Here is a 12,279-nt window from a genome sequence, read left to right on the forward strand (position 1 = left end):
ACTCGAAATAAAGTTCTTGCTTCTTGCTACCATCTCGGTATTCTGTGTTGTTTTGACCCTACAGAGAACTATGCAAAGACACTATTATTTGTTTAAAGCGAAGCTCTATTAGGAACGCTAATACCCTTAAATCAATTAACCTGTATTTCAACCTGGGAAAACAACCCACGACAAAAAACTACTGTTGCAAATGGAAAAATCAACTTATCGCCACTAATCTCCAATATCCACTTAACTTTGTAACAAGACCTGGATACCAGGATTCCGTTTTCCTAGCAACTAACGAGATTTTAAAGCCACGTCGCTCACTCGAAAATCTCCAAACCAAGAAGAAAACTTCACATCTAACAGACGTTCCCCCGATCGTACCCCGTTGCTAAACTAGAGGCTTTGGATAACATCGGACCCTTCGAAGACAAGATATTTGTGATGCAGGGAGGCGGATTCTTCTTCTTGGTGGTTGGCCTCGTGTTGAGTCGCCACGCAGGTGAGTTCAGCCAGCCGCCTCAAAAATGAGTTTTCTTGCCCGGGGCGTTTTACCTGGTAACATACCAATCTAAGGCCCCAGCGTCAACACCAAGTCTACAGGCAGTCAATCAGAAAATCACTATCAAGGTATTTTTATTTATAAATGACGAAATGGCCTGGGGGCAAAATGAAATACTTGATTAAAATCAAAGCTTGATAGCAATCTTTTTACGCCAGAAGTCGAGTAACTCGTAATTCTATTGGTTTTGTGGTAAACTGTGCGACGAGCTTTATCCATTGCTTTTTTTTGCACAGAAAAGGTAGTTCTATTAATGGATTTTGCATGTACACTGTATCATTAAATCCAAATAAGCCGTATGAAATATCTCTTTGACATTCAGGTACCTTATAATATACGAAATAAACCCAACACCTGGATAAGGTTGTTAACGTGATCACGAGAAGACATTTTAGACACTACATTAATGCTTCTCACTTAAGTGATGGAAGACAGTGAAAGTGATCTCAACGAAGAGCTAATCTTGCACCGGTGATGGCAGAGAAAACAGACGTCGTGTGCAGTATATAGAAAGCTTGTTGTGCCGGGTAAATTCCACCAGCTCTTTTCGACTGTATGCCAGGGATCCCATACTCGCTCCCTAATGAATATTGAGCGAGTATGGAAGCCCCGGCATACAAATAGGATGGCAACCAGGCCAGGCTATGTCTTACAGTCATCACTTATTAATACTACCCAAGTCACCCAGTATGCAAATCGATCAGTGTTCTCTCGACCATCGCACCATTTTAAGAAATGCGCGCCAGTCGCAACGTCCAATTTGATAACGGAGGTTGCTCGGTGATTTTAAATTTGCCGGCCTTCCGGCGATCAACAAATACGGCAGAAAACACTGTGTGACACCGTGCCTAAGGACTGCGACCCTTTCCAGTAGCGTGCGTATTGGGCCTTAGCGACAAAAGCCGGGATTCGAACCCTCAGCCCGTTGGGCCATTAGACTACGCACGCTGGTCGAGATGTCTGCCTCTGTTACGGACTTTATATCATTATATCCATTTGTTTCATTTATCTATTTTGTATAACACACATTTACTTGACTGAAGTCTTTCCTGGAGTAAGAAAGTGAGCTGACAGCGAACGGTGAAGGTTGTCCGTACCTAACTTTGTATTGTTTTGTTTGTTTTTTTTTCTACACAACAAACGTATCAACCGTTTCTTCTGGGGCCCTTGTGGTTACGTGTGTGGTCGACCACCAACCCTTCTTCACCAACAACAACAGAGGGACAGACCAGCGCAAACCTGAATCAAGGTTAGGAATTCTTCTCTCATATCTACGGGACCGAGTGAGTGAATGAGTGATTGAGTGAGTGAGTGAATGAGTGATTGAGTTCGTTCGTGAGTGAGTGAGTGAATCAGTTCGTTCGTGAGTTCGTTCGTGAGTGAGTGAAAAGCTAGGTTGCCAATCAATATTTCAGACTGCCGTCAACGCCGTCTGTTTACTTTAGAAGGCAAGGCATAAGCCGGTGCACCTGTTAAGGTGTCGCTCACAGGCTGGCCAAGGCAGGACAAAGTTTATTTCAGAAGTCGTAACTTTCGTACCAGGCAACACGTCTGCAATGCGTCTAGCACATAGACACACTCTTTGTTTCTCGACAAAAGTACAGGGACTTTCGTATGGTCTACTACAACTAAGAACGAACAAAGTTAAATGCATGTATGGAGTAAAGTCATCCTACTTAATTTTGTATCAATTCATTGACAATTTAATTTTTTATTTTGTCATTTTGTATATCATGCACAGTCTGGGGATTTTTCGTCTGTCTTTCAGCGACCCCCACTGTAGGTTTCTTTTCATTTCCGTTACACCAGCACCCCTCGTTCAGAATCTTGCAGCTTGGTTCTGTACAATTTTCCTGTTTATCTTTGTCTTTCTTTGTATATGGATCCCACACTGTCGCGGCATATTCTAGGTTTGGTCTTACAAGCGACGTGTATACAAGTGATTTTACCATTGTTGGGCATGACCACAGAGTGCGCTTAATCACGTCCAATGTCAGTTTGGCAGTGATGTTGTTAACTTGCGTGCCCCACTCCAGGCTACTTAATTGTCAATGTAACACCGAGATACGGGTGGGCTTGACCACAGAACAGGTAGCTAGTTATATGTGGGGTTAGGTTGTTGTTTCATATATGCATAAATGTTTTCTGAGTTAAACTGCATGAGCCATTTGGCATTCTTCCAGCGTGTTCAGATCTTTTTGTAAAAGTTGTGAGTCATTCTGTGTAGTCATTCAGCTCTACATATAATAGACAGTCCTCGGCAAAGAATCTCAACTTTGAGTCAAGCTGATCTGGTAGGTCATTAATATACAAGAGGAATAGTAATGGCCCCAGGACAGGTCCTTGTGGAACTCCTGACGCTACTCTAACAGGAGCAGAAGCCTTCCCTTCCACCACTACTGTTTGCTCCCTGTAAGATGAAAAAACTTGAAACCAATTTAGTGTTGTTCCTTAGATTCCATAATACTCCTGTTTTTAGATGAGCCTGTCATGGAGAACTTTGTCGAACGCTTTTGTGAAGTCGAGTATCCCTAAATCTACCTGCTTTTTACTCTTCAGTGCACCAGCTATGCCATGAACTGTTAGTATGAGCTGTGTTTCTGTGGATCGCTTAGCTCTATAAAACTCGTGCCGGTAGTCCGTCAATATGTTATGACTTTCTAGAGTGAGTGTTATATCATTGTTATACAGGATGCCAACGGGAGGACGGTGGATCCATGATACTGCGGGGTTTGTCTGGCACCATATCCAGCCCCGGTTACCCGACCATGTACCCGCCTAACTCTGCCTGCGCGTGAGTACAGCAGAAACACAACGAAAGTATAACGACTTCCGTTAGGTCTTGCACACCTATACCTACGAACAAGAATAAGTAGATTCAAATGAACTTAAATTGACATACATATCATATGATACCCTTGTACCGGTATCTCATAATGACAACACCAGATTTTCTGTTTGCAACATTTTCAGACTACGCAAACCTAAACAGCAGGAACTTTCCGTTCTAGTTCTGTATCGTGCGATTGCACTTTGGTATGACTTCCACCCAACGTTAAGACACTGTGTGACCTACATGTACCAAGCTTTAAGAAAGCTATTATTGAATCAGTGTCAGCTAGATCCTCAACCTCTGCCTTTTAATTTGTAATGTTGATTTGTGTGTTCATTGTTCACTTTCTGATGTAGTATGTTTCTAAATATGTTTACTGTATTTTTCTGTACTATTTCCATTTGTATCATGTCATTTTAAATGTATGTGTTTGACTTTAAGCCTTGGAACACTAGCCCAGCCGGGTTAAAAGTTTTCGAAAAAAATGAAATGATTACCTGCTGAGTGTATCGTATAGTATTCACTGCTGGTTCTAAAATCTCTAAACATTCTTTGATGCATTTGCCGATTTCTACACAGTAATGGTTATCTCCCTCTACAATGTAATTGAATTCATTTATAGGGCGGAATGTACCAGTAGTAGATTCGTTTGTACACGTGGAAGGGAGGGTGAACATCTTTGAGTGTTTATCGTCATGTCGTTAACAACCAATGATAGAGTGACATTCATCTTCAATCAAACTAAGGACATATTGACTACACTTCATTAAGCTGGTGTGTTACGCCGAAAGGCGGTTATACCGGCTATACAGATACAGATACACTTCTGATGGTTTCCGCCAGGTATGTAATCACGGTGGATGAAGGCAAACGGATCATCATAGTCTTCAATGCGTTGGACATCGAGCAACAGTCTGCGTGTAGCTACGACTACCTCCAGGTAAGGGAAATGTAGATAATACCTGTCATGAAGTCATACTGTGTGTCAACTAAGGCGATTGCAACCTAACCTAGTGCGTAGTACTCAGTGCATAACGTACAGTGTAGTGAACTAGAACAGATCTGAGAAATCCAGCCTAAACCAGGGCAAAATGAGATCCTTAACGCTGATTTGCCAATATCTTAAACTCGAGCAGATCGCCATTCACTAGAGGGCACAGGAAATGTATAAAAGACGAAGTGGTTCAATCTCTGTCATTCTTGAGGAAGACAAATAAAGTCGAAACCGGTCGAATTCTGTCTCAGCGCTACCATTCTCCCAAAGCTACGATAACCAAAGCCAGGATATGCATGTATATATGTATGAATGAATGGTGTAGATAATACCTGTATTTGCAGAATCATGCCCGCAGGCTAATTGCTTGTACAGTGTTAAAGAAAGTACCGTCGAATCAACTTATATTACTAGCTATACTACGTTTACTGTTTGCCTTCTTTGTAGGCAGTGGATAATAATTTTGACTGGTTTTGTGATCTTAGTATAGACAAAGTCTTTTGATGATCTTCTAAATGGACGAAAGATTAGGAAATTGTGTCAACTGTCTGAAATAATCTTTTTCTGTCGGTAAATATAGACAAGAAAGGTATCATTTTCAAAGCAAATGCATCACGTTTACCCTCACATGGTCTAGCCTATGGCCTAACAAACTACTGCTCCGGTCTCAGGGTGGACATCTTGAAAAAATGAAAGTCACCTGTTAATATAATAAATTAACTAATAAAACTTAACTGGAAAGTTTACCAACCATGTGCGTTTTTTGCCATGGCTAGGTTCGTGATGGTGCCGAAACCACGGCCGACTCCCTGGCCAAGGTTTGCGGTAACACACTCCCAGACCCGATAACCAGCACAGGGAACAGCGTACTCATCAACTTTAGGTATGGCGCGTGCACTTTTTAGTTTCTTTATCATTTATAATAATCCTTCGGGAACATCTATGTCAGTTGTTAGAAGTGTTAGAAAAGAAGAACTATCTTATTTTACAAAAACTGCAGTAAATGATTGTAAGAAGAGTTTTGAGGGGACGACGCTTTGTGGAATGTACATTCTCCAGTATATAGTCTTTTGAAGGGACGTTGTACCATTAAGAAAATATACGGTGTATCCTATAGAATAGTCGCGCAATCGTGCAAGTTAAATATTGCTTCTATGGTGATATAGTCTCCATGACCGCCGTTTCTCGCCCATCCACGTACATTCTTGTGTACTCTCGTACATCCTCGTGTACTCTCTTACAGTCACGATTGTGCGTGTGTTACAATCTACCTCAAGGTAAAATTGTGACTATGGTACAGCATAAAAAGAAGTGCTTACAATGCAAGACTTGTCCAGGTCGGATACGAGCGTTGGCGGCGAGGGTTTTGACCTGGAGTGGTCGGTGGAGTGCCTGCCGGACCTGTTCTCCTGCGACTACGCCGCCACCTGCATCGAACAGTCCCGGAAGTGCGACCTGGTCCAGGACTGCGACGACTGGGCGGACGAGGGGGAAGAGTGCTTGGCGCAGGGTCTGGGGGCTTACGCTGCCTTCAGCGCAGGTATGATATTCTTTTCGCACACATACGTGTAAATTAATCTCCAAGCAAATTTTTTATTGATTTTAGACACCATCCAATTCAATTTTTACGTCTTTTTCTTTTACCTCACAGGGTGCCAAAGCGACGTCCAGAACATCGCGGATTTCGGCAACCTGAGTACTCCCAACTACCCTGACTTCTACATCGCCGGGATGGACTGTAGCTGGTCCCTGACCGCGGCTCCTGAGTCGGACGGACGCTACCCCGTCCTCATGGCTAGCTTCACGGGCGACTTCGGCGTCGCCTGCAGCTCAGGTAGCATTCAGGTAATGCTGGAGTCCCATTTCCAACGAAATGCCCGCGCCGTCTGTCCCGATCTAGAAGCCGGGCCGGCGAACGCCGACTGTCATGATCCCTATAACACTAATCTAGTCAGACATGGACGGATATGTATAGGTCATGTCGTACAATCGTCGCACGATCGCAAACTGAGGCCATTCTTTGGATACTAGTAGTCGTGCATGTGTCGTGCAAAATTCGGCAAATATTCGTTCTACCACAGCCTGTGCTACCTGACAAATTCAAAATCGTTTGACGGCCTACGACGAAGGTGATCTGGAAATGCATTGAGCACCTTGAACTACATATAAATGTGGTGTCTTGTGGCATAACGGCAGAGTGCTCGACTCGGAAACAGGAGGTCTCGGGTTCGAGTCCTGACATGCCACTGATCTTGTACCCTACGGAACGGCACTGCACACGACTTTTCTCAGTTAACTCTAACAACAGCTGCCTTTGTCCACGTGTATTGTATAAAATCTCCTCACACTAATTCCACTCTTACAGATCAGAACCACTGACAGCAACGGACAGGTCGCGAGCACGACCAAGTGTGGGGAGCGCGGCGGACCGGTCGAGATCGGCGCGGAGGAGGGACAGACCATGACCCTGACCTTCTCCCCGAGCTCCCAACCTATCGGACACGGCTACATGGTGGAGTGGAGCCTCTGCCCGCCGGATTCCCTGGCGTGTCCGGAGATCGGAGAGTGTTTCCCTCCGGAAAGCGGAGTGACCACCTGCCCAAGCAGTATGCCTACAACACAGGCGACGGGTAAGTTTTGATCCTGCCATGCCACTTCACTCGGGTGAAAATGAGTACCTAGCTTCGGTTAGGGACATCCCTCGGTTAGGACGTTAAATGGATGTCCCGTGTTTGGGGAGAGCCACACCCCACGCACGTTCAAGAACCCACCACACCTTTCCAAATAGAGTAGGGACGTGCCCCTTGGTGCGATGGTTTGAAGCTAAGAAATTCCTGTAGGTCCACTAGGAACAAGAAAGACGCCCATCAACATTGGAACGCTATTCATTCCGTCATGTCAGGCTAATGATATAACGTTATCATGTACATGCAATAATCTCAGATCTTGCATTGTTGCAGCGACCGGTGCTGGGGTCAGCTCGGGAAGCGGAGTGACTGGGGGAACTACGCTCCGCAGAAGCTCCACCGTGCGCCCGAACATCGTCACTACAACGGCCTCGGACAACTCGACAATGTTCACTGAAGGTGGGAAAGAACACTCACCTTATGCGTTATGCATTCAGTATTCTTCTTTCTCTCTCTCTCTCTCTCTCTCTCTCTCTCTCTCTCTCTCTCTCTCTCTCTCTCTCTCTCTCTCTCCTCTTCTCTAGGATGTCCATCGTCAGCCGAGACGATGTGCCAAAGTGCTATGAGGTTCTCACGTGCGCAGTACTACGTTCTGCCGACGTGCCCGTCTAACGTACAGTGCTAGACAACTGTCTGGAGAAAAGATTTAGGGATTGACTTTCCTACTTTCTGTCCGCTCCAGGTCCAGACAACACCGTGTGCTACAGCTGCGAGGGAACAGACCGGCAGTGCATGACGGGAAACGGAATAGGGGGAACTGCCATGGAGTGTCAAGAGGATGAGGCATGCTGGGTAAGTTTAGAATTTGCACCTTAGGATTAGAATTCCGAATTCTAACGTTTCTTTTGCAATTGATTTTTACTGTTTTATCTTTTGAGTTAAGTTTCAAGCTTTAATTTCACTTTGCATTTTACTCTCTAGAACATAAGCGTTTTAACATTTTCCTACCTGCCAATGTTTCGGCAACTAGTCAGCTCGGCCGCGGTCGGATCTCTCGCGGTTATCACACATGCTCCAAAGTTCGATAGGATAATTTGAACGCGTTTCGGATGCACCGATTTCGAAAATTCGAATACCGGAATGTTGGAACTGGTTTTTCTTTTTTTTTCATGGACACCAAATTTTCTCAACTATAGCACATTTCGCATTGAGTATTTGTTTTATCGGGTAGGTATGAAATACCGCACGGTGGATTCCGTCTTTCCCTCCAGGTGGAACGGATCGGAGAGGGGCAGAACGTGTCGTACAGGCGGAGCTGCCAGCCGTCCTGCAACGCCTACAGGGCGTACGAGATCTGCATGACAGCCGACGGGCAGGACAAGGTAAGGCCCTGCAAGGTTGTATCCAGAACCGTGCTCAGGCTCGGCTCTGGATAGTCCAGGGCTCCAGGCATATCCGGAACCGTGCTTTATCCAGAACCATGCTCAGACACGGGTCTGGATAGTCCGTGCGTATCCAGAACCGTGTCTTGGGCAACTGTACGTTCTCGGACACGAGGAGACTACCCAGTAATGTGCCAGGTCCTAAGCAGGAATAGAATTAGATAGGCACGGCTCTGCATGGGTACGATAGGCCCGCTCACATTCGTCACTGTTACTGGTTTACTGTACATTTATATGATAGGTGTTCCTGGATATTAGCTGGTTCACTAGAACACCTAGCTTCAGTGTACAGTAAACCAGTCATGATTGCTGATGAAGATGACAGACATCAAAACGTCGGTTCTTGTGAAACAACTGGTTGTGAATAAATAACTTTGCTGTTCAATCATTCACCAACCTAGTGATTAACCAAATTATTCTCGGATATCCTCCATCTTTTCTTACAGGTGTGCAAACTGTGCTGCACGGAGGACAGGTGCAACACTCACGTCCTGACGGGCCACAACGACCCTCGGGCCCCCGCCCTCAGTGGCAACAGCGGTGCCGAGGGGATCCTGGCGTCCCTTGGGCTTTTGTCCGTCCTTGCGCTGGCAGTGTGTGCGGATATTCTGTCACTTATTGTTAGGCCTAGGTAAAAAAATTAGTGTTTCCCTTTCTCGACCGACCCAAGCAAATACGTCACCCATCAACGCTACTGGCCTGGTTCTTTCGTGGGTCAACCCGTACTAAGGCCCTGGCAAGTCCATGAAACCCTTAAAACGCTATTTACGCGTTTTCAGAAATATTTGTCCAATATTTGTCCCTTTCCCACAAACAAACGGAGGGACTGGTCCTGGGGATATAAATAGTTATGACGCTATTGCATGTCATTTTTACTTTCACGGTTGCACTGTATTTTGTTGAATCAATTCAGCCAAAATCTAAAAAAAAGACAAGATAAAAGACAGATTAAAGAGACCTACTGACCCTTTTTTTCTAGGATTAAAGCCTTAAAATGCATACCCCTCCCCAAAAAAACGACAGCTAAAGCAGCCGATGAGGGGTTTAGAGTTTTACGTGAAGTGTTTGGAGGTCGGGTTAGTGAGGAAAGAAGTGCACGAAATTCTTACCAGAAAAAAGGTCCATAGTAAATATATGAAAATATGTTATTCATGAATAAGTGACAAACTGCCAACTCGTCAACATAATGCATTGGTGCAGTTTAAAGCATTTTTAATATTGATGTGTTGAGCACCGTACCATTCACTGATTTGAATGCAGTTTGAAAACACTTTAGAGTGTGTCCTGTTTAGACACCACGACTGTGTGTTAATTTTTTTTCATGACCTTCCTGGGAACAAGATCATGATTCATGCCCATGAAAATTGTGCTGGAGGGAACTCGTTCCCAGAGATGGCGCGACTGAGAAGGTGTGATGACATTTTGTCTCCCTCTGAGTCTTGAATTAAAAAAAAACACCATGTTAAGTTCTGTAACTCTAAATAATAAAGTTCTTGTTTTGTTCAACCATCTTGGTATTCTGTGTTGTTTTGACGCTACAGAGAACTATGTAAAGACATTATTTGTTTAAAGCGAAGCTCTATTAGGAACGCTTAAATCATTTAACCTGTATTTCAACTTGGGAAAACAACTGGCGACAAAGAAAAACTACTGTGGGAACTAATGGGAAAATCAACTTATCACCGCTAATCCCCAATATCCACTTAACTTTGTAACAAGACCTGGATACCAGGATTCCGTTTTCCTAGCAACTAACGAGATTTTAAAGCCACGTCGCTCACTCATGTCAAACATAGCAGACGTGCACTTGATCGCACCCGTACCCCGTTCTTAAACTATAAGCCCTTGTAATACTTTTGCGGACACGATATTTGTGATGCAGGGAGGCGGATTATTCTTCTTTGCAGTTGGCCTCGTGTTGAGTCGCCGCGCAGGTGAGTACAACTAATCGCCTCAATAATAGTGTTCTTGCCCGGGGCGTTTTCCCTGGTAACATTCCAATCTAAGGCCTCGGCGTCAACACCAAGTCTACAGGCAGTCCATCAGAAAATCACTATGAGGGAGTATTTATAAATGACGAAATGGCCTAAGGGCGAAATGTAATACTAGAACCTGATTAAAGTAAAAGCTAGATTGCAATCTTTTAAAGCCAGACTTTGTCGAACGCTTTTGTGAAGTCGACTATCGCTAGATCTACCGGCTTTTTACTGTTCAGTGCACCATCTGTGTTTCTGTGGATCGCTTGGCTCTAAACCCATGCTGGTAGTCCTTCAATATGTTGTGACTTTCTAAATGCTTCATGACTTGACTATGAATGATGTGTTCAAACAGTTTGTGGGGGGCCGCTCTATCTCCCTTTTTGGAAATGGCACAAATATTTGCATCCCTCCAGTCTTTAGGTATCTCTCTGGTATTCAACGAGTGTTGAAAAATATTGGTTAACAGTAACACAGCTGCGATTTCAATAGCTGTCATTTTGAGGGGCCAGGGTGTTATTTGGTCTGGACCGCATTCTTTAGATGGGTTGAAACATTGAAGCATTTTTTCCACGCCATCAAAATAAACTTCCATATGTCTTCCATGGGAGGAGTACATGGCTGACCCAGAGATGGCATATCTGTTGTGTCTTCTTTGGTGAAAACGCTTTTGAATTGTGAGCTGAGTGCTTATGCTTTTTCCCCACTGTCACTGATAATGGTATTCCCACCTTTAGGGGTGCTACCCTGACAAGGGCTCTCCTCAGTCCTTTTATGTATGTATGATCAGAATGTTTTGGGTTTGTCAACTATAGCCTCTCCCAGTATATCTGCCACATGTTTCGAGTGCGCTTGTTTCATGCTTTTCTGAACTCCCTTTTTAAAACACGGTAGATCGGAGAGGGCCCACGGCTTCCCATACTTAATACACGGTACATCGGAGAGGGCCCACGGCTTCCCATACTTAAAACACGGTAGATCGGAGAGGGCCCACGGCTTCCCATACTTAATACACGGTACATCGGAGAGGGCCCACGGCTTCCCATACTTAATACACGGTAGATCGGAGAGGGCCCACAGCTTCCCATACTTTAACTCTCTTATATTTGTTCCAGTCTTCCTCTTGTCCTGTTTTCTTAGCTTTGTTATAAAGACGCTGTTTCTTGCGACAATGTCTCCTTAAATTTCTGTTAAACCCGGGCAATTTGTATCTGCTTGAAGTCATTTTGCTTGGGATGTGCCTGTTCAAAGTATGTTCCATCTTGTTTTTGAAGTATACCCACTTCTGTGATACTTACATGTCCTCCGTTCTTTTGTCAAAGTTATTGGAATAGTCCGTGAGATCTTTCTTGATGGCCGGTTCATCGGCTTTTCTGTGAATGTAAACATTTTAAAGTGGTCTTCAGATGCTTCGAAAGTCCAACTTGATAACGGAGATTGCTCGACTATCTGGCGATTTTAAATTTGTCGGCCTTCCAGCGACCAACAAATACGGCTGTGTGACACCGGACCTAAGAACTGCGACCATTCCCAATAGCGTGCGTGTTGGGCCTTAGCGACAACAGCCGGGGTTCGAACCCTCAACCCCTTGGGCCAGTAGACTACGCACGCTGACTGAGATATCTGCCTCTGTTACAGACTTTATACCCAATTTGTTCCCTTTATTTTCTGTAACACAAATTTACTTCACTTAAGTCTTTCCTAAGAAAGTCAAGTGACAGCAAACGCGTGATGGTTGTCCTTACCCAATTTTGTATTGATTTGTTTGTTTTATTGTGTTTTTTTTCACGTGTGCTCCGGGACCTGTGTGGTTGCGTGTGTTGTCGGCCACCAACCCTTCTTCACTAACAACTACAGAGG

At 44.4% G+C, this 12,279-nt stretch overlaps 1 protein-coding gene across 1 annotated transcript; it reads left to right on the forward strand.

The window, feature by feature from the left end:
• The first annotated feature begins 336 nt into the window (after positions 1-336).
• On the forward strand, positions 337-9,428 carry LOC109471403 (tolloid-like protein 2). Its single transcript, XM_019770688.1, has 13 exons — positions 337-487; positions 1,767-1,796; positions 3,239-3,341; positions 4,224-4,320; positions 5,151-5,257; positions 5,712-5,914; positions 6,026-6,219; positions 6,740-7,004; positions 7,335-7,460; positions 7,744-7,853; positions 8,273-8,383; positions 8,890-9,063; positions 9,423-9,428. The coding sequence occupies exons 1-13, from the start codon at positions 430-432 to the stop codon at positions 9,426-9,428; spliced, it is 1,584 nt and encodes a 527-aa protein (XP_019626247.1). The 5' UTR covers positions 337-429.
• The last annotated feature ends 2,851 nt before the right edge of the window (positions 9,429-12,279 follow it).

The sequence above is a fragment of the Branchiostoma belcheri genome, unplaced genomic scaffold (genome assembly GCF_001625305.1).
Source record: "Branchiostoma belcheri isolate BF01 breed outbred unplaced genomic scaffold, Haploidv18h27 scaffold25, whole genome shotgun sequence".
Lineage (NCBI taxonomy): Eukaryota > Metazoa > Chordata > Leptocardii > Amphioxiformes > Branchiostomatidae > Branchiostoma > Branchiostoma belcheri.

Bases quoted from the DNA above. Each gene is read 5' to 3' on its own strand.
- LOC109471403 (XM_019770688.1), top strand. From the start codon at position 430: ATGCAGGGAGGCGGATTCTTCTTCTTGGTGGTTGGCCTCGTGTTGAGT. The intron at 4,321-5,150 runs GTAAGGGAAATG...TGCCATGGCTAG, and splicing joins GTAGCTACGACTACCTCCAG to GTTCGTGATGGTGCCGAAAC. The intron at 5,915-6,025 runs GTATGATATTCT...TTTACCTCACAG, and splicing joins TTACGCTGCCTTCAGCGCAG to GGTGCCAAAGCGACGTCCAG.